The sequence below is a fragment of the Lycorma delicatula genome, chromosome 3 (genome assembly GCF_047948215.1).
Source record: "Lycorma delicatula isolate Av1 chromosome 3, ASM4794821v1, whole genome shotgun sequence".
In the NCBI taxonomy this organism is placed as follows: domain Eukaryota; kingdom Metazoa; phylum Arthropoda; class Insecta; order Hemiptera; family Fulgoridae; genus Lycorma; species Lycorma delicatula.
This window is the reverse complement of record NC_134457.1, coordinates 201,674,953-201,700,875: the sequence shown is the minus strand read 5'-3', so window position 1 is coordinate 201,700,875 and position 25,923 is coordinate 201,674,953. Positions and strand designations below refer to the sequence as shown.

Here is a 25,923-nt window from a genome sequence, read left to right as displayed (position 1 = left end):
GTCTTACATTCCATTATATGAAAACATATATGAATGTTCTTGAAAACAGCTAGACCATTTTCACGAATGACTTGAATCGTGGCTCAAATTGTTTATAATCTGTGTTTATAACCCCCAACATACAACCTTTTACTGGTTAAGTGTTAGCTTTACATTAGTAGGTTAGAGATAGTTTTTGTATTAGATTCTACATAATTTTATTATTTTTTGTTGTTAATATCTTTATAATTATTTTTTGTTTAGTTTAAAATTAGATAAGTCTGAAATATTAATTATTTAATATTTATTTATAAAATTATTTCATTAAATGCAGGCAACTTAAGATCCTGAAAACATAAATTTAGTTTCCAAATCTATTAATTTTACCTCATTTTAAAGTGAATAATATCAAACTAAAAACCACAACTACTTCTTTTTGTATCTCCTTCTGTAAAGCCTATGATCTTTTTATTGTTTTAACATAAATTAAATCAGCGTTTGGGTTCAAACAATGTAATACTATGAGTAATTAACTTACTCGTAATATTAATTAGTTATTGAATAGATGAATTTAAAATAACGTTAAACATTAATTTTTAACCAGAGCATAACATTTATATCATAAAAATAACATTTAATATCATAAGGTCTAAATCTATAGATTAAGGTTAGGAGGTTTAATATATAGGTAATAGAAATCTAGAACACAGATCACTGAAGCATAGGTTTTTAGAATATAAAAATTAACAAACTATTAAATTTAATAAATAATTTTACAGTAAAACAAAGATGATAATTTTCAATTAGATTTAGTAAAATTTATTTCATAAGTTACAGAGGTATTTTACCAGCATAAAAAATAAAAATTCTGAAATAAATATATAACATGAAGGGTTAAAGTACATTTAACATATCAGTTGCTAAAGTTAAACAATTAGTTTACATCAGCTGTTTCCAACCTGGGGTCCAGAGTGAGCCTCAAGAAATCCGCAAGAGCAACAAAATAAAAAATTCAAAAATAAAAAATAATATCAATAAGAAGTAAAATAAGCTATAAAATTATTTTAAACGTCAGTTTATCACGTTCTCAGATTATAAAAATATTTTTAGTTCTGCTACAAGAATTTCCAGCCTCAGAACTGACAAAAGAATATTTTGTTAGCAATAGTAACAACCTACTTCCTACAATTTTAACTACTTTGGCAGAGTTTGTTTGTACTTTGTAGCAACTTGCCACTATTTCAAATGTTTTCTTTTTAGTGTGGTTGGTTCAGATTTGCATTCATCATTCTTTTGTAAGTTCAAAACATGGTACTTGTGATTTAAAGTTAACTTTGCTTTGAACAGTATGGATCACTGGTTGAAATCAGGTTTGCTATATCACCCAAAGAATGACGACAGCAATTCATGTACCGCTTCAAATTAAAAATACAGTTAAAGAAATGCCAAAAGTATTTTGATAACTACTTGGAATTTGGATTCACAGTATTAGATAAAGGCAAAGAGCAGAATCCATAATGGGTTATTTGCAGTGAAGTTATATCAAATGAGTCACTGAAATCTTTAAAACTGTGGTGGCATTTACAAACTAAACATAGCTACTGCGCAAATAAAAATGCCCTAATATTTTTAAAATAGGTTTCCATAATTTATTAAATGATTGCAAGAAATTTTTGCATTAAGTTCAAACAATGAAATGACTATTCTAGCTTCCTATGAAGTTGCTCATATATTGCCTAAAAAAGGACAACCACGTACAATAACATAAGTGCTAATTCTTTCCACAGTGAAGAGATAACAACTATCATTTGTTGAAAATTGTACACAGAAAACGTCTTCAATATTGCCTATTGTCTTCAATAGGGAAATATTTTGCAGATTTAATTTATAATCAATATAAATAACCTAACAACTAACAGATAAAAATAAAAAATAAAAGAAATTTAATATGCTTTTAATACAATACTGTTATAGGTAAAAATCTAGAAAATGGTCTACGAAAATTTGGTGTGTTGAAATTCGTCCGTGAACTTGATGGTAACGAAGAAGAAGATTTAGAAAAATACCTAAGAGATGCAAGCATGTATGCCAGGGGTTAGTATAAACTTGAAAATTAAATACATTAAATAAAATCAGAATAACTGTTACACCACAACTTGTAAAAAAAAATAGGGCATTATTATATTTAAATAACATTAACATCAAAGTAAAACAAATTAAGGCATGAAAGTATAACGTTTGCCTATTGGTAACACTGAAACAGAATACAGTTTCAGAAAAAAGAATGTCTATACCCTAGATTTTAAATGACTACATTCTCAAATTCTACCTCATACTGGTAGTGCTGCCAACTTTTATTCATTGTTTGAGAACTGATTCCAAGTTTGGCTTATTATTTTTCATTTGTTATAAATTTCAGTGCTGTAGGATTATTGCAACATTAAAGCCTAAATGGGTTGTGTATATAATATACAAGCCAATGAAAAAATATGTATATATAAATAAGAAAAATAATAATATTTTTTTTTAAATTAGTGTATAGGTTAATAATTAATTAATAACCAGGTTAATCTTTAAGTATACATTTTTTTTTTGCGTCTTCAGTCATTTGACTGGTTTAATGCAGCTCGCCAAGATTCCCTATCTAGTGCTAGTCGTTTCATTTCAGTATACCCTCTACATCCTACATCCCTAACAATTTGTTTTACATATTCTAAACGTTGCCTGCCTACACAATTTTTTCCTTCTACCTGTCCCTCCAATATTAAAGAGACTATTCCAAGATGCCTTTATATGTGGCCTATAAGTCTGTCTCTTCTTTTAGCTATATTTTTCCAAATGCTTCTTTCTTCATCTATTTGCCACAACACCTCTTTATTTGTCACTTTATCCACCAATTTGATTTTTAACATTCTCCTATAGCACCACATTTCAAAAGCTTCTAATATTTTCTTCTCAGATACTCTGATCGTCCAAGTTTCACTTTCATATTAAGCTACACTCCAAACGTATACTTTCAAAAATCTTTTCCTGACGTTTAAATTAATTTTTCATGTAAACAAATTGTATTTCTGACTGAAGGCTCGTTTCACCTGTACTATTCGGCATTTTATGTCGCTTCTGCTTCGTCCATCTTTAGTAATTCTACTTCCAAATAACAAAATTCTTCTACCTCCATAATCTTTTCTCCTCCTATTTTCACATTCAGTGGTCCATCTTTGTTATTTCTACTACATTTCATTACTTTCGTTTTCTTCTTGTTTATTTTCATGCGGTAGTTCTTGTTTCTGACTTCATCCATACCATTCATTGTTTCCTCTAAATCCTTTTTAATCTCAGCTAGAATTACTATATCATCAGCAAATCGTAGCATCTTTATCTTTTCACCTTGTACTGTTACTCTGAATCTAAATTGTTCTTTAACATCATTAACTGCTAGTTCCATGTAAAGATTAAAAGGCAACGGGGATAAGGAACATCCTTGTTGGACTCCCTTTCTTATTACGGCTTTTTTCTTATGTTCTTCAATTGTTACTGTTGCTGTTTGGTTCCTGTACATGTTAGCAATTGTTCTTCTATCTCTGTATTTGAACCCTAATTTTTTTTAAATGTTGAACATTTTATTCCAGTCTACGTTATCAAATGCCTTTTCTAGGTCTATAAATGCCAAGTATGTTGGTTTGTTTTTCTTTAATCTTCTTTCTACTATTAATCTGAGGCCTAAAATTGCTTCCCTTGTCCCTATACTTTTCCTGAAACCAAATTGGTCTTCTCCTAACACTTCTTCCACTCTCCTCTATAATAGAATTATAGTTAAGATTTTTTATGCATGACTAGTTATACTAATTGTTCTGTATTCTTCACATTTATCTCCTCCTGCTTTCTTTGGTATCACTATAACACTTTTTTTGAAGTCTGACTGACCTTCCCCATTTTCATAAATATTACACACCAGTTTGTATAATCTATCAATCGCTTCCTCACCTGCACTGCGCAATAATTCTACAGGTATACCATCTATTCCAGGAGCCTTTCTGCCATTCAAATCTTTTAATGCTCTTTTAAATTCAGATCTCAGTATTGTTTCTCCCATTTCATTCTCTTCAACTAACTCTTCTTCCTCTGTAACACCATTTTCTAATTCATTTCCACTATATAACTCTTCAATATGTTCCACCCACCTATCGACTTTATCTTTCGTTTTATAAATCTGTGTACCATCTTTATTTAACACATTATTGGATTTTAATTTATGTACCCCAAAATTTTCCTTAACTTTCATGTATGCTCCGTCTATTTTACCGATGTTCATTTCTCTTTCCACTTCCGAACACTTTTCTTTAATCCACTCTTCTTTCACCAGTTTGCACTTCTTGTTTATAATATTTCTTAATTGTCGTAGTTCCTTTTACTTTCTTCATCACTAGCATTCTTATATTTTTTATGTTCATCCATCAGCTGCAATATATCATCTGAAACCCAAGGTTTTCTACCAGTTCTCTTTGTTCCACCTAAGTTCGCTTCTGCTGATTTAAGAATTTCCTTTTTAACATTCTCCCATTCTTCTTCTATTGACCTTATCTTTACTACTCAGACCTCCTGCGATGGCCTTCTCAAAAATCTTCTTTACCTCCTTTTCCTCAAGCTTCTCTAAATTCCACCGATTCATCTGACACGTTTTCTTCAGGCTTTTAAACCTCAGTATTTAAGTATATAAATATTAAAAATGTTGTGAATAGTTTATGCAGTAGTACCTTATGGCATTAATACTATAATTTTTTTTTTAATTTATAGGAATTTAGGTATTTTTGGTTCAACAAGAACTGACCAAGCTTTCAAAATATATAATGTAGGATCATTTTTACACAATTCACCAAACAATAATTTAGATTTCAACATACAATTTCTTTTAACATGAATCCATTTAAAACCATTATTTAATGTAAACAATATTTTAAATAATGAAAATGTGAAATTACACTTGGGTCCCGGACAAGATAGTAAATCATCTTGCTCTATTCATAAGGTAGATCATCCTTTACACCACCTACTGCTTTTCCTTATCTTTGATTCCTTCTTTCCTATCATATGTTGTTCTGCGGATGTAGATATAAAGAATGAACCTATATATTTAAAATATATTAATATTTTTGACTCTTGAATATTTAATGTTTTTGAAAACAAATTCACTAAATAGTTAAACTGGAATTCGTATTATTATTACTTACTCATTAACAAATTCCAAGTAATTACAGATGAAAATACCTGTCAGATGAATCAGGCAGTAAAAATCAGTAATACAATGCAGTAATGAAATATATATAATAAAAAATAATTATTATGGACAAAAACTGTTCATGTTTGCTTATTTTCAGTTGTCATCTTAAGTGTAAGAGGAGTTCTAGTAAGAAAATTTATGTTAGCTGCTCACACGCTTGGGATGACTAGAGGTGACTGGACATTTCTAGATGTTGAAATAGTACAGGTAATTAATTATAATTCATTAAATCTATCAAATTATGTTTCACTATTTTGATATAATTAACACATCATACCATAATAAAGAAGATTTTCCTAATTTAGCAGTTATGAAATATTTTTATAAAAACTTTTCAATTGTTTAAGAAGAATGCCTGATCAACTAGTAAGCAGCTAGTTGGAATAGCAAATTAATGATTTTTGTTCTATTAACCAGTTCCATATCTGATTTCTAGGAAGTATCTAGAATTTTACTTCATGTAATGATAAAAACTGAAAACAGATATATCACCGAAAACAAATATAAATAAATAGTTCAAAGAATACTTTACAAAAAACCAATTAAGACAGATTAAAAACAAAGAAAAATAATTACAACAGTACAAATGCACCTCTGAATATTTATATTGTTATTCTTATCTCTAATATCAAACTAAATTTATCATATTAAAACCAAATAAATTTTTTAAAAAATCAGAAAGCGCTTAGAAATGATTACAACCAAATGTTTATGTAAATTTTACTGAACAAAAATAGACATCCATTTTTAAAATAAAATAATTAAAGATATCAATTAGAAAATAATTTTACAAATTAGATTACTGAAAATAAATTCTTTAACAAAATATTGGAAACAGTAATACTCTTGGATTGAAACTTTAGATATCGCACTCAACCATATAAGGCTTTGAAACTGATTGGCATAACATAACAATTACCATATAGCAGATATTGTAAGCAACAAATAATGAAAAACTTTTAAGAACTATCAGTAGGATCCTGGGACTTAATGAACTGAACAGAATGCAATATGAATTAAACTAAAATAAAGACAATTATAAAAGGAAAAACAAAAATTATATCAGATAGAACCCAAACCTCATATGATATCGCAGTTACATTCTGGAAATAGTGACATACATAAATTGGATTTCCCTATTAAAAAACATGTATTTGATAGATCAGATTGTAACTCTACTACGCAAATTTCTTACAATAATATTAAAACATTTAAATTTACTGAAAAACATGTTAGTACTAAGATTTTTTCTTAACTGGTAATACATTACTTAAATAATTATACTTTCAAAGTTTATAAAATATAGCCAACTAGAAAAAAGTTTATTCAGCTGAAATTTTAAGTTTCCAATATTACCAATTTGGAATTTAACTTTTCCTTGAAAAAATGCACAAGGGTCATTCAATAGCTTAAATTAAATTGACAAATGACTACATGAAAATTATTACTTCCTCAATGACAATGAAACTAATACTATTTTTCAACATAATTCCTGACTACATTTAATCCAGTAACATAACTAATGTGTACAATGACCCCCTTGCAACTAAATAGATGCGCCCATACACTCACATTCTTTAACTTAACCACCTTCCTTCTAATAATCGATGTAATAGACTGTACATTGTACAATTCAAACATCATTTGTATGAGTAAGATATGTAGAGGTTATTTGGGACTATTTATTCTTCAATTCACACTTATCTACAACCAATTACTGAAATATGCAAAGCAAATCAACATTTTAAATACCAAACATAATTACAGAAAAAAATATATATTTGATAAAATGACTAAACTTATATACTTTTTGAGATAAAAAACACTAACTTTTCAAAAGATTTTTTCTTTTTTTTTTGGTGATACACTTCATTTACAATCGGTTTCATATTTATTTACATTCAAAAACATAAATAAATGTATTGAAAAATTAATGATACAAATGAAAACACCCAGAGATACTGCTTGTAAAATACAGACACCAATAGTTTAAACAACTTCCCTTTATAACGAGTAGTAACAACAAAACATACAAAAATAATCATAATGAAAAAAAAAAACAAGAAAAATATCAGACTACAATAGGAAACAAAATATTAAGAGTCTAAAAAACAAATTACCTCAAGAAATAAACTCAACACAACACAGGGCCTGGAGTACTTACAAGTATGATAGGATATATCATCCTGGTGGGGGCAGCAGGTCATCCAGTTTCATCTAGGTCATCCGGTTTCAAATCATGGTTTTTTCTTACTGTGAGAAGCATGTCATTGATGAGGTTGTCGAGGGCACAATGATAGTCCATTGGAAAATTGAGTAGACCTTGCCTGCGCATGAGATACAATTAAATTTTAACAGTAATTACAAAAACAAAAGCGTAAAAAGATAATAATTTTTGAAAGAAATTTTATAATAACAGAAGTTAATGTAAGAATAAACAAACATTAAGAGATCAGTATTCACTAGCTTTTAATAATAGTGCATTTTTGTGAAAATTTTATTTTACTTTTGCCCCTTCACAACAATCACCTAACATACGTAAAAAAATGAAACATGACACAAACACGATTCTAATCCTGCCAAAGAAAGCCAATTAAAAATAAACCAATGGCAATACACATACATCTTCTCATATCGCATATTACATTTATGTTTCACTGCCACCAAACATTCAATAACTAACTAATCAGAATGCCGTATTTTCCTAACCAATCACATGTACAAATACGACTGACCAATCAAAAAGTCACTACTCCACACTACTCAGAACTTAAAGGAACTGACCAATTATTTAATCCAGTAACATAGCCGTATTTTCCTAACAATCACATGTACAAATACGACTGACCAATCAGAAAGTCACTACTCCACACTACTCAGAACTTAAAGAAACTGACCAATTATTAAGCAGTAAATTCCAACCAATCATAATCCCTGTTTTTATCCTTAATCATAATTTCCTGTAAATTATCCTTTCCAATTGAAATAATAAAATTCTGACCGATAATATACGTACCATCCCTGAATGCTGCTAACACTACATTGTATACAATCACAAAACTTTACATTTCATCAGATACAAAGACTGAAAACCACCCAGACAACAATTAACCATCGCCAAACAAAAATAGAGAATCGTCACCACCATTTTTTTTTTTTTATCTGATAAGCATAACAAAAATATTTGTTAACCAATCCAAATCCATTTATATAAATATATACAGAGTGTTTCTAAAATGGAGGGTTGGCTATACTTTTTTGAATTCTACTTCTAAAAGTAAACAAAGAATATCCTTATGAAAAATGGCAATTTCTCCTTCGTTCTCACCCGTCCACCACTTTGTTATTTTTATACAAAAATTCATATCTCAAATTCGGGTAGACGAATCACATTAATATTTGGTAAGCGTCTTGGTAATAAAGTTTTAAAACTAGAAAAAAATCATGAATTAAATACCTTTGCAAATTACAAAATGGCGGCCATGTTTATTTTTCAATCCGTTATCTCAGTAAATATTAGTTTTATCAAAATTTATGTTATTTGCTAAAATATTAAGCCTTTTATTTTGAACAAAATGACATTTTATCTTTTAAAATCGGTTAAAAAATAGCCGAATTATGGAAGAAAATTGATGTTCTAATTTTGTCTGTTTTCATGTCCTCCACTTTACGTTCATTTTTATTAAATATTAATTATTTGTATTTATTGTTAATTCTAGTATTGTAAATTAGTTTATAAATTAAGTAATAATTTTCTCACAATAATATTTAATATTAAATAATAATAAAACAATTGATATTAATTTTTCACTTTTGAATAATTTTACTCAGCAACTATTACTGTTGATCATGTTAACAATGTAAAAATTCCTTCCACTGAAATTCCTTCCTTCAACTGAAATGGTGTTCAAAGGAATCACAACCATATCTGGAACGACAAGAATCCTCATGGTACCTTCCAAAGTAGCCATCAACAAAAAGTTTCCCTGAACATATGGCAGGTATTTTCAATGACTTATCTTTTGGGTCCTGTTATTCTACAAAATCGTTTAAATGGAGAAAATTATTTTGCTCATTTAACCAAACATTTTCCACATTTTTTGGAAGACCTACCTCTACAATTAAGAGGAAATATGTGGTTTCACCACGATGGAGCTCCACACATTTTAGTCTGTTGGTATCAGATTTCCTGAATGAAACTTTCCATTAAAAATGGATAGGCTGCGGTGGGCCAGTGCCCTGGCCTGTTCGATCACCTGACTTAAACCCTCTTGACTTCTATTTGTGGGAACATTTGAAACATATTATTATTTATTCAACTCAAAATTGAGGATCTTCAATAAAGCATGCAAAATGAATTTCAAGAAATTAGGAATACTCCAGGAATTTTTGAACAGTTAAGACAATCTCTCAGAAAAAGACCGGAGACTAGTGTAATTTCTAATGGTAGACACTTTGAAGATCTCTAATAACTATTAACACTTGTTAACTGTTCATTTACACCTAATGTACTACAATAATTAACGTAAGATTATCACAGGTAGTGGTTTTATTTTTTAAATTATTATTTAATTTGATACTAATTTACAATACTAGAATTAACAATAAATAAAAATTAATATTTAATCAAACTGAACGTAAAGTGGAGGGACTGAAAAGACACAAAATTAAAAGATCAATTTTCTGCCATAACTCAGCTTTTGTTAACAGATTTTAAAAAAAAATGTCATTTTGTTCAAAATAAAAGACTTAATATTTTAGCAAATAACATAAATTTTTATAAAACTAATATTTACGGAGATAACGGATTGAAAAATAAAAATGGCCACCATTTTGTAATTTGCAAAGGTATTTAACTCATGATTTTTTCTAATTTTAAAACTTCATTACCAAGACGCTTACAAAGTATTAATGTGATTCTTCTATCCGAATTTCAGATATGAATTTTTATATAAAAATAACAAAATGGCGAACACTGGGAGAACGAAGAAGAAATCGCCATTTTTCCTAAGGAAAGTATCGCGGGAGTCGGCGGTTGAGGCCTTTGCGAATAGACGTCGACGGAGTTAGGGTGGTGGAACAGCGCCGAGCAAAATACCTTGGTGTGTAGATTGATTGGTCGGAGCTATTCACCGCCCATTTGCAAGAGGCGACTAAGAAGTGTGAGCAGGTGATCGCGTCATTGGGATGGATGATGACGACCCAAAAAGGACCGAAGGCGAGCAAACGAAAGATGTTCATGACTGGTCGCGTTATTTTGCCTAATGTACGCGGTCCCAGTTTGGATTGAGGACTTGAACAGGAAGCGGAATGTGAAACGGCTGTCCTCCTTGCAACGGATAGCGGCAATCAAGGTGACCGCTGCACAGAGAACGGTGTCAGGAGTAGCGCTCGAGGTCATGCGGGAATTCCCCCGGTTAAACTTCGTGATAAAGAACTTATTAGGATGCAGGAGGGAACACCTAGAGGAGATGCATGCAGACTACTGGAAGAGGAGTGGCAAAATATATAGGATGCCTCTTACAAGGGTGCGTGCACCCGCTGTCTGATACCACGCATCTCCCCGTGGCTACGGAGGAAGCACGGAGAGGTGACGTACTGTTACACAATTCCTCTCGGGTCACGGGGAGTTCGGCACGTATCTTTACAAATTTAGGGGACGAGACACACCACACTGTGTATACTGTAGCTCATTGCACTGCACAGCCCAGCGGCTGCAACGGGAAAAAGTATCTAACCTTGTCACAGGCATCCTGAAAACCAAGATGGAGGAGTATGCTGAATGACAACACTGGCAACGTTACTCACAAAGTTCGTTATTTGGCGAATGGCTTGCAGTATAGGATTAGATGTTTTGCTATGGTTACCTTACTTTTGATTGTTATAATGTATTTTATTGTTTGTGTGAAAGGAAATCTTGGACTGGTCGCCCCGGTTTTCGGACAACGAAACGTGGAACCGTGTAGGGCCAGGGGACAGCCGTATTGCTGAGGATGTCTTAGTTTTAACCACACGCAAGAGTGGATAAAGTCGGGGCGTTCGATGAAGCATTAGGGACCTAAAGGTTTGCGACGAGGGTGCGCTTAACGGGGGGGGGGGGGGAGTATGCGTGGAGAGCATACCCGAACCTTGTGTAGAAGTAGGATGGGAGGGTAGCCGCCCTCTTGCGGAGGAATTTTCAGGCCCTCCAGAAACGGAAGGTGAGAACGTTCCGGTGATGTAAGGAAGACCCCGATGGGGTGGCCTGCTAGGACCCCAAGTTAGGGTGGGTTTTAGTTACCGCCACGACTCATAGGTGTGGCGGCAACTAGGTATAGGTTTCACTCAAAAGAATAGCAAATGTATTTTCACGGAATTGAGAATTTAATTTACAAATTTATAGTTCATTCATATTTTTTTTACAAGTCGAAGAAACCCACGGCATATAGTGGTGTTTAATTTGTATTGTACAAAACGGAAACGTTTAAGTTGGTCGAAACACGGGATCACGTCACTAAAACGTAAATGTCGCAGATTTTACACAATGATACGACGGGATATTTACTTTTTACTAAAGAATCTCGAGAGGCACAAAATAAACGCTGAAAATTTTGCATTCATCCCGCAAACACAATCCGACTGAGTAATCACTAGTCTCTGTATGTTTATTAAACAGGATTGAGATATATAGTCGCTTGATGATCGATACGTAACAACTCAAATATAATAACGAAACTTATTATCTTATTAAAAAACTTGCTTTATAACATTTTGAAAATAATTTTGGACTTTCGTTTTGCAACTACATGAAATTTTAATAAATGAATTTGTTTTCCGTCTTAAATTATGAACCGAATTTTTATCACAATTTATCCGATTTAATAATCATTAAATGTATATAGAGTATCTTTTTGAATCGACTGCCTTTCAAAACCACCTCCAACATGTTTAGCGGGAATTCAACTTATCAATCATAAAATAAAACGGCAGTGTCAATACTCGCACTAAAAATTTCAACAGTTTCCAAATTTTTATGCATCTGTCCTTGAGAATAAGAACATTAATGTAATTTAGTAAACTGTTGGTTGAAACTTCCACCAGTTTACGATGAAAGCCTTTTGTTCTGGCCGATTTAAAAAATTCAATCCGCTTATAAAATATTTACGGTTAGTATACTATTATCATATCGTTTTAATATACTGTCGGTTTTACAACTTCAGAAAATCTTATTATAGCACACTGTTCTTCCACATGCGTTAATGTAAAGTACGAACTTACTGTAACAATATGTCTTCATGTTTTCAGGATTAGGATTACAAAGCTGAATTCAATATTTCTAAGTATTACAGATACAGTACTTTATTTTATTTAGATACTAAAAAAAAAATTATGTAAAAGTTGAATCTTATGCAAAATTTTTATATTATTCATTATTTTCCAGCATTATAATAATATAAGATTTATATATCATGTTTCATTATTTTTGTACACGTGCCAAATAAATATGTAGTACTAATCCAAATCCAAAAAGAATTATTATATCTACACAAACAAAATAGGCTTAAAGCCAAAATAAAACTGGCACGTAATACACATTAGCATTAATGTACATATTTAATGTGTAACGCTAACTTAAAATTACAGCAATTTAGTTTTGTTACACAAAAATAACCCAATGCTGCAGAAAAAATTCACGGTATATTCATACAACAAAAAAATAAAAAGATAACTAAATTAGTTAAAATTATTAAACTATACCGTGTAAAATGTATAGAAAATTAAAACAGTATTAACTAAACAAATAACTTTTTAACTTTAATTAATAGAAGAAATATAAAACAGATGAGCTAGACTACATTCAAACAGTAAAATAATAATAAAAAAGCTGATAACTGTGGGTTGTTTCTAATGCACGGCTTACACACACAATTTAATTTCAATTATTTATAATTTTATTTAAATTTAATACTTTTCCGTATAATTAATTCAATGATTCTAACTAACGCGCACCACATACCGTATTTAATTCTAGCGGCGACGGACAACATTAACTAAACTAATGTAATTTCACAACTTAAGCCTCGCACCCGGTGTAGCCGCTAGGCTTGACACACTAGGTACAGAGTCATGCAGGCGATTGAGTTCAAGACCCAGCCAGACTAGAGTTACTTTTTTAAACTTTACATATTATTCATTTATTTAATACTACCTATGACGTCACAACATAGCAGAAGTTTAGAGCATTTTTTGGTGTGGGAGTGGGATTTTGAAAAAAAAGTTTTTTGAAAATATTTTTATTTTTTAATTGTTAAGACCTTAATTATGCAAAATCTCCAGATATTGTGGGTGACTTTGCTGTACAGCCTCACCACCCCCTTGACCTTTTAAGATGAAAATTTAATGGTAACAACGCCCCATATATACAAGTAATCTGACCAAGTTTGGTCAACATCAATCTAGTAGTTCTGGAGATATTAGGTGATTTAGAGGCAAACACTGAACACATACACACATATGCATACATATGAACATTAACATCTGGAGAACTTCCATCTGGTTTTTTGGGTTCCTTAGATGTCAAAACGTCAAGATCCAGTGAAAACTGCATATGCTGAAACTGGACCGATTACAATACTATAGTTCTGCTTTAGTTCTAGAGCTATAGTTCTGCTTTAGCACTATCAAGATGGGAAAGTAAAAATTAGATAACAAAATAGAAAATCCAAAGAAAATAAAATATACCTATTTTAAATTAAAAAAATAGTAACAATTATTTTTATGAAAAATAATGTAAAGATAACTATCAGTTAAAAAAAAATGTTAATATAAAATTTAATTAAAATTGCATAACTAAAACGTACAAAACTGACAATTAATGAGTACACTATTGCTTTATATAACTTTTAACCTTCTAATCCTTCACAACGCAAACCTTAATCCACATATTTCTTAACATCCTTTACTACTGTAATTTAAGAATGATATAAAATCATGAATTACAACTTATTATTTTCTAACAAGAAAACAAAGCCGAGTAATAAATTACAGATGAATTAGAATCAAGGATTAAGATAAATTAATAGTTCTGTGAACAATAGATCTTGCCCATTTTGTATTGAATTTAACAATTTGAATTCTACAACAGATCTGAATTAATGAAGTGAAAATTAAAGTACAAAATAAACTGATAATCATAAGTTATTAAAGATTAGGCCAGTATCAAAAATAATCTTTAGTATTTCCAGTATTGTTAAGGACTATTTTGAACAGATGTCACTAATTTATGAGTATTGAGGTGGTTACTAAATTCCTATGTACTTTTATATCTTTAAAAATTTATTTTTGTACTTTTCAAATGTACTTAAATACATGGCATACCAAAAATAGACAACAAACTTAATACTTAGAAAATACATAGAATGAATATCAACCAGGCAGTGATTTGGTGAGTAAGGACTAATAATCGGTGCTCTTCAAAATATATGAAATTGCTATCAAATTAAAATGGATAATTTTGTAAAAAAAAAAATAATAATAATTCTGTTAATTAGTACGGAATATTACAACTAAAAGTAATATAAATAGAAACACAATAACTAGACCATAAACACACAAAATGCCAAAGTGTATTTAGGAGTTAAAACAGGACATTGTTTTGTTAAACCAATTACAAAGCTGAAATTGAAGAAGAAAATATTTAAAAATAATAACAATGATATAGCAGTATTAAACATAACTAACTATAACCACAGGTCTAGCATCTCTTTGATACTGGTGGTTTCACTAGCTACAACATAACACGAGAATCATCATGAAAATAAATAGATGTGAAGGAAGGATAAATGCCAAATTTGAGTTAAATAAATCCATTTCATGTAACACCACAGTTAATATTAATTTGTTTCCCTTTCTAAGACTACTTGACTGCTTATGGTATAAAGTACAAGTTAATTCCACTAAACAGCAAATTTGATATGTACAAGACTATTAAAAATGTTTACTAAATCTTAAGATTAGTATTACTAGTTAATTGTTTTTACATCAAAGATATTCATAGCTCGGTTTATAAACGGGATCTAGCCGTAAGTTTTGAAAACATCAGAACTTATCAGACTTCAACATCTAACTTCCTTAATAGGAAGTTGAAAAACTGCAATAAATACTTATGCTTAAAGTGACGCCCTAAAAAAATTGTACAGGTGATACAAAAAAAAATAGGATAAGGAGTGGTAATGTATAGATACTGTCAGCTATATGAAAACATCTGTTTGCATATTGCTCACATACTACCACAGATGTTGTTAGAGGTTTCAAATGAGAAATTTTAACCCTTTCTTGGATTGCTGCACATATCTATCCCTGAGCAACTAACACGTTTAAAAAGCTGAAAGAAAATCTGGCTGGAAAACCACTATATTACGGTTAATGAGGTTTAAATACTGGTGGTTAAGATGGTAACCCTTCAGGCAGGGAGCATGTGAATGTCATGCACAAATGTCAAGTTGTATGTATCGGCGGGTGGACATGACAGTCTCGCAGCGCGCAGTGCTTGCTTTAAAACTTAATAACACTGCCATCTCGTAATTTTTTTTGATCAACTGGCTCTGTGTTATCACGAGGCTTCGTTCTTCCCCTCCGTGTTTTTATAACTGCATGGGATCGCATATAGGTAATGAAATACGATTTTGTTCTACGAAGTTGAATGCTCTTCTTTCAGTCAGTTGCATCAGCTGTGAGTAAATGAAAATGGCCGGGTCAAGCATGTTGCGTAATCTTACATCGAAACACATTATTGAAAGTTTAGATGAGACGTGTGACAGTAACATTAGAATATTTGATAGTGGTAGTGAATTTGACAGTGACGAAAGTGATGAAGATTTTGTGACAGAAAATCGTAATGAAAATAAAGAGGATTCTGAACAAGAGTAGTGGCGATAGTGATGACGATATTGATATACAAGTGAAGCCTACAAAAAAAGACATAGATTGGTGATGGGAAAAAGTGGATGATTCTTCTGCTGAAAATTTGGTTTAAATTGGTGTAATAGTTTTGAAGCTATCATTTTTTACTTTTAGTACTGTAATACTGCTGCTGGTTGGGCATTTAAATTACCGGCAGTAGGGTAGGGCTTTAAAAATTTAAATACCAGCTTGAAGGGTTAAGATAGCAGAAGAGAATCTTTTATGTTGCAAGAATCAAGAAACTTTTCCCGGCTAAGCAAATAAATTGAAGTTCACTGTAACAGTTGAAAAGGAAATAAAGTTATGTTGTTTAAGATATTATAATTGGGTCACTTAAAAAAAAGTGAGGCAAAAAACACTTAAAAGAATTTTCTGGCTTTTATAACTCTGCTTCCTGAATCCACTTTAATTTAATTTAATTTTAAAAGAGACACCTCCATACAACAATTTTTTGAGATAGATTTTATTAAATTAGTTCAGTTTTTTGTAAAATGAAAGAATAGAAATATTCAAATCTGTATAATTAGCAACCGATGAAAAAGGAATTTTGATAAAATAAGGTAAAATGTTATTAACTGAAAATATAAAAGAAATAAATACGTGTGGTTAATTTAAATCTTACTAATAATTTGCAAAATGGAAAATCAAGGTCCACATGATACAGTTTTTGAAGTTGTAAATATTAAAATAAATAAATAACAATTATTTATTCTTATAATTTGTATAACTGCAAACAAATTCATAATTTTTATTCATATACTTTTTACTTTCAGGGACCATATTGGGGAGATCATGACTGGGAAGAAGGTGATGAATATGACAGTATAGCAAGAACAGCTTATGAAGCTTTACTAAGAGTTTCACTACTTCAACCATCTAATCCTAAATTTCAGGATTTTGCAGTAAAAGTGCGTCAGCGCGCTAAACAAGATTATAATTACACATTCTCTCAAAGGGAAGAAGTATGTAAATATCTCCCTTTTTTTTACTGCTTCCTGGAAAAACAGGATAGCTAAAGATATAACAATTTGTATTAGCAATGAATTGTAACTGTTGCATTACATGCGTAAAATATTTATTTATTTTCTTTTTAGCGTTTATAAGTTTTCCTGAAAGAATCTGTGTACTGAAATCACTGCCATGAGCATGTTTTTAGGGGCTTCAGAGAGAATTCCATACTTTGATGATTTATAAAATCGTTATTTTCAATGAATAAAATAACTTTAGTTGAATCCTAAATAGATTATAATAAAACAATGTATTTGTCCATTACATTATTTTCTCTGCAACTCATACTGAAATTTATTAAACAAGAATTATATAAAATGCTAAATAAAACTTATTTCTTTAAATAAATCCTACAAAAAAGGTAAAAAAATAAGTAAACACATTATTTATATTGTACATAATAAAAAAATATATATATTCTGCAAGTAATTAAAAAAAAAACACTTGAGGTACGAAAATAAAATCCAATCTGTTAATTTATTTAGAATACCATCTTTTTAAACAAACCATTCATGGTTTTTAAATTAACAATAAACAATAATTCAACATTTAACAGCAAAAGTTATTATTGCATTTTATTTTTTAAACAGAAAATAAATCAAATTGTAATCTTTGGCAAACAAATATTTATAAACCATTTTAATAAAATTAGTTAAAAAAAATAATAAATAAATAAATAAAATAGTATTATGCTTTTACTGTCACTTTAATTATTAAGTCATTTACATGGTTTCCCATCAATCTATTTAAAATACAAATTCTTTATTTTTTTTTTTTAATATATCCATTATTACTGTAATAATTTTTGTTTAAATTATACTAACTAAAAAATTTAAATAAGAAAGTGATATACTTTGACTATTATTTTTTCATATAATATATTTAGTAATTTTAAATATTAGCATTTAGTTTAACCTTTTCCAATTCTATTTTTGTATTAATAGAGTATTCTATGATGATGCACTGATGTAGGTTTATCATGGTTTCCCATGATCCACTTATGTAAATGCTGTGGCAATTCCTTTTTTATTATGTGGAATAACCTAACCATTCCTGACATGATGTACAGATATAAAAATTTACTGATCTGAATAAAATTATTTACAAAGTATTTAAAATTAATTAAATTACTTAAATATTAACATAAATGCAATCTTGAATCTTTTTTTTTTTTAATACTTTGATCCAATTTTTTAGTTATGGTGTACCTAAGTGACATGAATTAATTTCAGCAATATTATAATTACTTTAATAAAGATGAAAGTTCCAAATTTCTTTTGTGTAGGTTAACTTCTTTGTAGGTGCCTTTTATGATGGAGTTTATTTGTTGGGAATGGCATTAAATGAAACTCTAAGTGAAGGAAAAGATATAAGAGATGGTGTAGCTATAACACGGCGTATGTGGAGCCGTAATTTTCATGGTAAGTACAACATAGTTACATAATATGTAAACAACGTAATATAAAAAATACATAATTTAATAATCACGTTTACAATTACAATTATATATTACATTACTCAATTATTAAGAGTAAACATTTTATCCAAAATTTATAGCAGAAATTTATTTAATAATATCCCTGATTTAGCCGAATTATATTTAATTACATAATGTGCATAACCGGTTTTAAAAATTAAGGCACCAAAAAATGTTGGAACTGAAAAATAACATGAGAACAAGATTATAATAGTTAATAATAATATTGATAACTATTATAATATTGTCAATAAAATTCTATTTAATTCAGATATGTGTAGTTCTGAATTACTCTGTGTATAGACAGAGTAATTCAGGAGGAAAGGGAAATAATTTTGAAACTGATTTTAGAGATGAAATAAGGAAAAAATTTCATTCAAACATATCCCTAAAAACACTCTGTTTTCAAGTTACGGCTAGTAAAAGAAATCACCTGGTTTTCCTCCAGTGAAATGCGGTTATTCTGAAATTTTAAAGGCATTATATAAGGAGTAAACTTGACAGTTTCTTAATATTTATGCTTAATATTTTCATTTGTTACACCAAAAGTATGCTACAGAAATATAACTGAATTCCCATTAGAATTTCCCCTTACTACTTTTCTCTTCCAATCAAGATTTACCCGCTTTTACTTTATCACAAAATGCATTTACTGCCATCAAAACAATTTTTAATGTAGTTCTCTTTACATAATTTCAAAGCTAATTCTTTTAGAATTTTACTTCATGTTTTTACATGAAGTAAAAACATGTAATACATTTCATGTACTCATGAATTAAAGAGCAAGGTGTTTTCTTTATTCCCAAAAAAATATGTAATATTGTGTCATATATGGTTAGGCATTTGGCTTTCTGTGCAGAAAGCACATAGTTCAAGACATGTCCAAACCAAACATATTTTAATGCTAATGGATCCTTGATACTGTCTCCTGACCACTATATCATGTTTGGGTTTTAATTAACGGAAGATACTGATGAGATATGCAGAATGTAATAAAATACAAGCACTCACAAACAAGGGATGTAGCTATCTATGCCAGAAATTAACAAGTTGTGCCAAATATCTAAACTTCTGGAGAGTAATATGAATCAATCACTAAAACCCAAAGGAAAATATTTTCTACCATTCAGTTCATATAACAATTCTTCAATCTTTTCTTAAATGATTGGGTTACACGTTTATCAAGTGGCTGTAATACCATGTCCCAGGAAAGATAACTTGGTTACCTACCATTATTATCTTCTTCTAATAACTTTGAACTGTTAATTCTAAAAACTATCCGTAGCAAGCATATATAGTTTTCATTCCAATGGTTGAGATCTCCATTCCCTAGCATACTTAATTAATCCTGAACCACCAGATTACCAATCAATTCTACTTTGTATATTCTCAAACTCCCAAAAAAACTTCATTCTTATACTGCAATCCTTCTTCCAAGTATAAAACATAATAGTAATACTTTTCCTTTAACCAATATTTCCATAATCAGAGAACATCTTTGCTTTTTTTACACACTTCTGTACAAATTTAAATAAGGAAAAGTTTAGTAACTTTCCAACGTTCAACTTGTAGGAAATTATTTATAATCTTAACTCGACTGATGATTTTTAAATATGTTAAACATATTAAACTACTACTTTTGGAAAATGTATCTTGCAGCCATTAAATGCGACCCTCTTATTTATGTTAAAAATAACTCAGACCTTCCAATTCACTGAAAGTTTCTGTTTTTTATATATATTCATTCACATCAAATAAACAATGACAGTTTAGAAATGTGACATCATTTAATAATCTTACATTTAAACATGGATACAAAATGGACATATATTAACATTTTTTAACCTACAAATAATGATAATTATCTGAAGTGACTTCACTGAAAGACGGTTTTTGCTATTCAAGAACATTAACAATGAAACTTTAAACATGACTTTGACATGAATATTAAACAACTTTTTACTCTTGTATGGACTTTTCCAGTTTCCACCCCCAGTATTCACTAGTTTAAGTGTGTTTAATTTTGTTGAATAGTTTTGATTAACAATAATTAGTTTGAATATACATTCTTTAAAAGAAAATTTATCTATCTATATATATATATATATATATATTATAAGAATCATATTCTTGCTTTATTCTTGCTTTAATTATCATATTCTTCTGTACTAATATACAAATTACGTTTATTTGATCACCCTAAGTACAGAATAATAAATAAAATAGGATGACACTTACCTTAATTAATTTTAATATTTGCCTGTATAATGTAATAAGGTAAGTGTCACCCTACTTTATTTATTATTCTGTACTTAGGTTGATAAAATAAAAATAATATATATATATATATATAATAATAATATATAATATATATATATATATATATAATAATATATATATATATATAATAATATATATATATATATAATCCTCCTCTATGAATCATGAGACCTTGCCGTTGGTGAGGGGGCTTGAGTGCTCAGGGATACAGAGTAGCTGGACCGAAGGTGCAACCATATCGGAGAGGTATCTGTTGAGAGCCAGACTAAGGAATGATTCCTGAAAGAGGGCAGCAGCTCTTTCAGTAGTTGTTAGGGGCGTGAGTCAGGACGACTTAAACGGCCGTATCAACATCACTCAGTCCTCGTACTGAGTACTGCGCAGCTGAAAGCAATGGAAAACTACAGCTGCTTTTTTTCCAAGAAAATGTGGCTCTGCATTTTCACATAGCAATAATGGAGGCGCCTTCCTTGGTAAAATATTCCGGAGGTAAAATAGTCCCCCGTTCGGATCTCCGGGTGGGGACTACTAAGGAAGGGGTCACCAGAAAATTAAAAAATAACATTCTACGAGTCGGAGCGTGGAATGTTAGAAGCTTAAAAAAGGTTGGTAGGCTAGAAAATTTAAAAAGGGAAATGGGTAGGACAAATGTGGATATAGTAGGAATTAGTGAGGTTCGGTGGGAAGAGGAAGGCGACTTTTGGTCAGGTGATTTTAGAGTAATTAACTCAGCGTCAAATAATGGGCAGGCAGGAGTAGGTTTCGTGATGAACAAGAAGATAGGGAGGAGAGTGGAGTATTTCAAAACGCATAGCGATAGAATCATTGTAATAAGGATAAAATCAAAACCTAAACCGACAACGATTGTTAACGTCTATATGCCTACAAGCGCCCATGATGATGATGAGGTAGAGTGTGTATACGAAGAGATTGATGAAGCAATTAAACACGTAAAAGGAGATGAAAATTTAATAATAGTTGGAGATTGGAATGCAAGCATTGGAAAAGGCAAGGAAGGAAATATAGTGGGTGAATACGGGCTGGGCAAAAGCAATGAAAGAGGGGACCGACTTATAGAATTTTGCACGAAGTATAATTTAGTAATTGCCAACACCCAATTTAAAAATCATAATAGAAGAATATACACTTGGAAAAAGCCAGGCGATACTGGAAGGTATCAGATAGATTATATCATGGTTAAGCAAAGATTTAGAAATCAACTCGTTGACTGCAAAACTTACCCTGGAGCAGACATTGATAGCGACCATAATTTGGTGATAATGAAATGTAGATTGGGGTTTAAAAACCTGAAGAAAAGGTGTCAGATGAATCGGTGGAATTTAGAGAAGCTTGAGGAAGAGGAGGTAAAGAAGATTTTTGAGGAGGACATCGCAAGAGGTCTGAGTAAAAAAGATAAGGTAGAAAATGTAGAAGAAGAATGGGAGAATGTTAAAAAGGAAATTCTTAAATCAGCAGAAGCAAACATAGGCGGAATAAAGAGAACCGGTAGAAAACCTTGGGTTTCAGACGATATATTGCAGCTGATGGATGAACGTAGAAAATATAAGAATGCTAGTGATGAAGAAAGTAAAAGGAACTATCGGAAATTAAGAAATGCTATAAACAGGAAGTGCAAACTGGTGAATGAAGAGTGGATTAAAGAAAAGTGTTCAGAAGTGGAAAGAGAAATGAACATTGGTAAAATAGACGGAGCATACAGGAAAGTTAAGGAAAATTTTGGGGTACATAAATTAAAATCTAATAATGTGTTAAACAAAGATGGTACACCAATATATAATACGAAAGGTAAAGTCGATAGATGGGTGGAATATATTGAAGAGTTATACGGAGGAAATGAATTAGAAAATGGTGTTATAGAGGAAGAAGAGGAAGTTGAGGAGGATGAAATGGGAGAAACAATACTGAGATCTGAATTTAAGAGAGCATTAAAAGATTTAAATGGCAGAAAGGCTCCTGGAATAGACGGAATACCTGTAGAATTACTGCGCAGTGCAGGTGAGGAAGCGATTGATAGATTATACAAACTGGTGTGTAATATTTATGAAAATGGGGAATTTCCATCAGACTTCAAAAAAAGTGTTATAGTTATGATACCAAAGAAAGCAGGGGCAGATAAATGTGAAGAATACAGAACAATTAGTTTAACTAGTCATGCATCAAAAATCTTAACTAGAATTCTATACAGAAGAATTGAGAGGAGAGTGGAAGAAGTGTTAGGAGAAGACCAATTTGGTTTCAGGAAAAGTATAGGGACAAGGGAAGCAATTTTAGGCCTCAGATTAATAGTAGAAGGAAGATTAAAGAAAAACAAACCAACATACTTGGCGTTTATAGACCTAGAAAAGGCTTTCGATAACGTAGACTGGAATAAAATGTTCAGCATTTTAAAAAAATTAGGGTTCAAATACAGAGATAGAAGAACAATTGCTAACATGTACAGGAACCAAACAGCAACAATAACAATTGAAGAACATAAGAAAGAAGCCCTAATAAGAAAGGGAGTCCGACAAGGATGTTCCCTATCTCCGTTACTTTTTAATCTTTACATGGAACTAGCAGTTAATGATGTTAAAGAACAATTTAGATTCGGAGTAACAGTACAAGGTGAAAATATAAAGATGCTACGATTTGCTGATGATATAGTAATTCTAGCCGAGAGTAAAAAGGATTTAGAAGAAACAATGAACGGCATAGATGAAGTCCTACGCAAGAACTATCGCATGAAAATAAACAAGAACAAAACCAAAGTAATGAAATGTAGTAGAAATAACAAAGATGGACCGCTGAATGTGAAAATAGGAGGAGAAAAGATTATCGAGGTAGAAGAATTTTGTTATTTGGGAAGTAAAATTACTAAAGATGGACGAAGCAGGAGCGATATAAAATGCCGAATAGCACAAGCTAAACGAGCCTTCAGTAAGAAATATAATTTGTTTACATCAAAAATGAATTTAAATGTCAGGAAAAGATTTTTGAAAGTGTATGTTTGGAGTGTCGCTTTATATGGAAGTGAAACTTGGACAATCGGAGTATCTGAGAAGAAAAGATTAGAAGCTTTTGAAATGTGGTGCTATAGGAGAATGTTAAAAATCAGATGGGTGGATAAAGTGACAAATGAAGAGGTATTGCGGCAAATAGATGAAGAAAGAAGCATTTGGAAAAATATAGTTAAAAGAAGAGACAGACTTATAGGCCACATACTAAGGCATCCTGGAATAGTCGCTTTAATATTGGAAGGACAGGTAGAAGGGAAAAATTGTGTAGGCAGGCCACGTTTGGAGTATGTAAAACAAATTGTTGGGGATGTAGGATGTAGAGGGTATACTGAAATGAAACGACTAGCACTAGATAGGGAATCTTGGAGAGCTGCATCAAACCAGTCAAATGACTGAAGACAAAAAAAAAAAATTTATATATATATATTGCTTGATAGATGGATTTTTTAAAAATAATAATATATTTTATACACCTCACGTATACATATGAGGGTAAGTCAATTATTATCTCCAATTTAGTTATATTCTTGTTTATGTTGGTAGTACTGTTGTGTTGCATAGATGATGCATGCGTGGTTTAATTGTTGTTATGTCTGTGCAAGTTTGATGCTACTAGGTTACTTCCATTATCGCTGCCCTGCCGTTAACCATGGCTGCTCCGCTTTCTGTTTGCACCAAAGAAGAGCAATGTTCAGCGATCCGTTTTTTGTGGTCAGAAGATGTATCAGAGGCCAAAATTCATCAGAAGACTTTCGGTACAGTACGGAAACAGTGTGTTGCCACAACGAAGTGTCTATGAATGGATTGAAAAATTAAAAAATGTCATACAAGTGTTACGCACGACGAGAGAGCCAGATGACCATTTACCGCCACAAATGAGGAAAACATTGCGTGTGCACGTGACATGGTTTTCGTAGACAGACAAGTAACTATCGATGAAGTGGAACATTGTCTCCAAATTAGTCACGATTCTGCCTACGAAATCATCCACAACAGACTTTGGTTTCATAAAGTCTGTGCAAGATGGGTCCCAAAACTACTCACACAGTTGCATAAACAAACGCGCTTGGACATCTGCCAAAAACATTTGGATCGCTATGGTAACAAACGGGACATCTTCTTAGACAGAATCATCACTGGTCACAAAACATGAATCCATCATTACAAGCCAGAGAGTAAATGGCAGAGTATGGAATTGAAACATCCAAATTCACCCTGCAAAAAAAAGTTCAAGACCCAACCATCTGCAGGAAAAACTGATGCTTATGGCTTTTTGGGACTCACAGCCCAGTACTAGAACAGTATGAGGAAAGGGGCACAACAATAAACAATGTGCATTACAGTGAGATGCTTTCTGACAAAGTGAAGTCTGCAATTTGAAGCAAACACTGAGGACTGCTGTCGAAAGGTGTTGTGTTGTTGCACGACAATGCCCATCCACATACTGCTGCCCACACTGCTGAAACGCTCCAGAAACTCAACTTTGAAGTACTGGCTCATCTTCCGTATAGTCCTGATCTTACCCCTTCTGACTACCACTTGTTTGGTCCACTCAAAGAGGCATTAAGGGGCCGTCGATTTACCTCGGATGAAACAGTGAAAGAAGCGGTGCATTCCTGGCTCACAGCTCAGCTGAAAACCTTTTTTTATGAGAGCATGAGGAAGCTTGTGCAACGATGGACAAGTGCATTGAAATGCAAGGGTACGATGTTGAAAAATGATGTACATGTAAGTTTCCTATTTGAATTGCAATAAAATTTATAACTACATTCCGGATAATAATTGACTTATCCTCATATATATATATATATATACACAAGGGACATTCAATAATTAAAAAGCTAAACTGATGTAGTAAAAAACCTGTATTTTTACAAAATGAGACTTTTACTACTTCTCAATATAATACCCACCAATATTAATACACTTGTCCCAACCATGAA

General features: G+C 31.2%; 1 protein-coding gene across 1 annotated transcript in view; it reads left to right on the top strand.

Annotated features, from left to right (window-relative positions):
• LOC142321285 (atrial natriuretic peptide receptor 1) overlaps positions 1–25,923 on the top strand; it is a 251,566-nt gene that overhangs the window by 174,527 nt on the left and 51,116 nt on the right. Inside the window, exons 5-8 of the mRNA XM_075359283.1 lie at positions 1,954–2,073; positions 5,355–5,464; positions 16,972–17,160; positions 18,492–18,627. Coding sequence (XP_075215398.1) covers positions 1,954–2,073; positions 5,355–5,464; positions 16,972–17,160; positions 18,492–18,627 — 555 coding nt within the window. The remainder of the gene's footprint in view (positions 1–1,953; positions 2,074–5,354; positions 5,465–16,971; positions 17,161–18,491; positions 18,628–25,923) is intronic.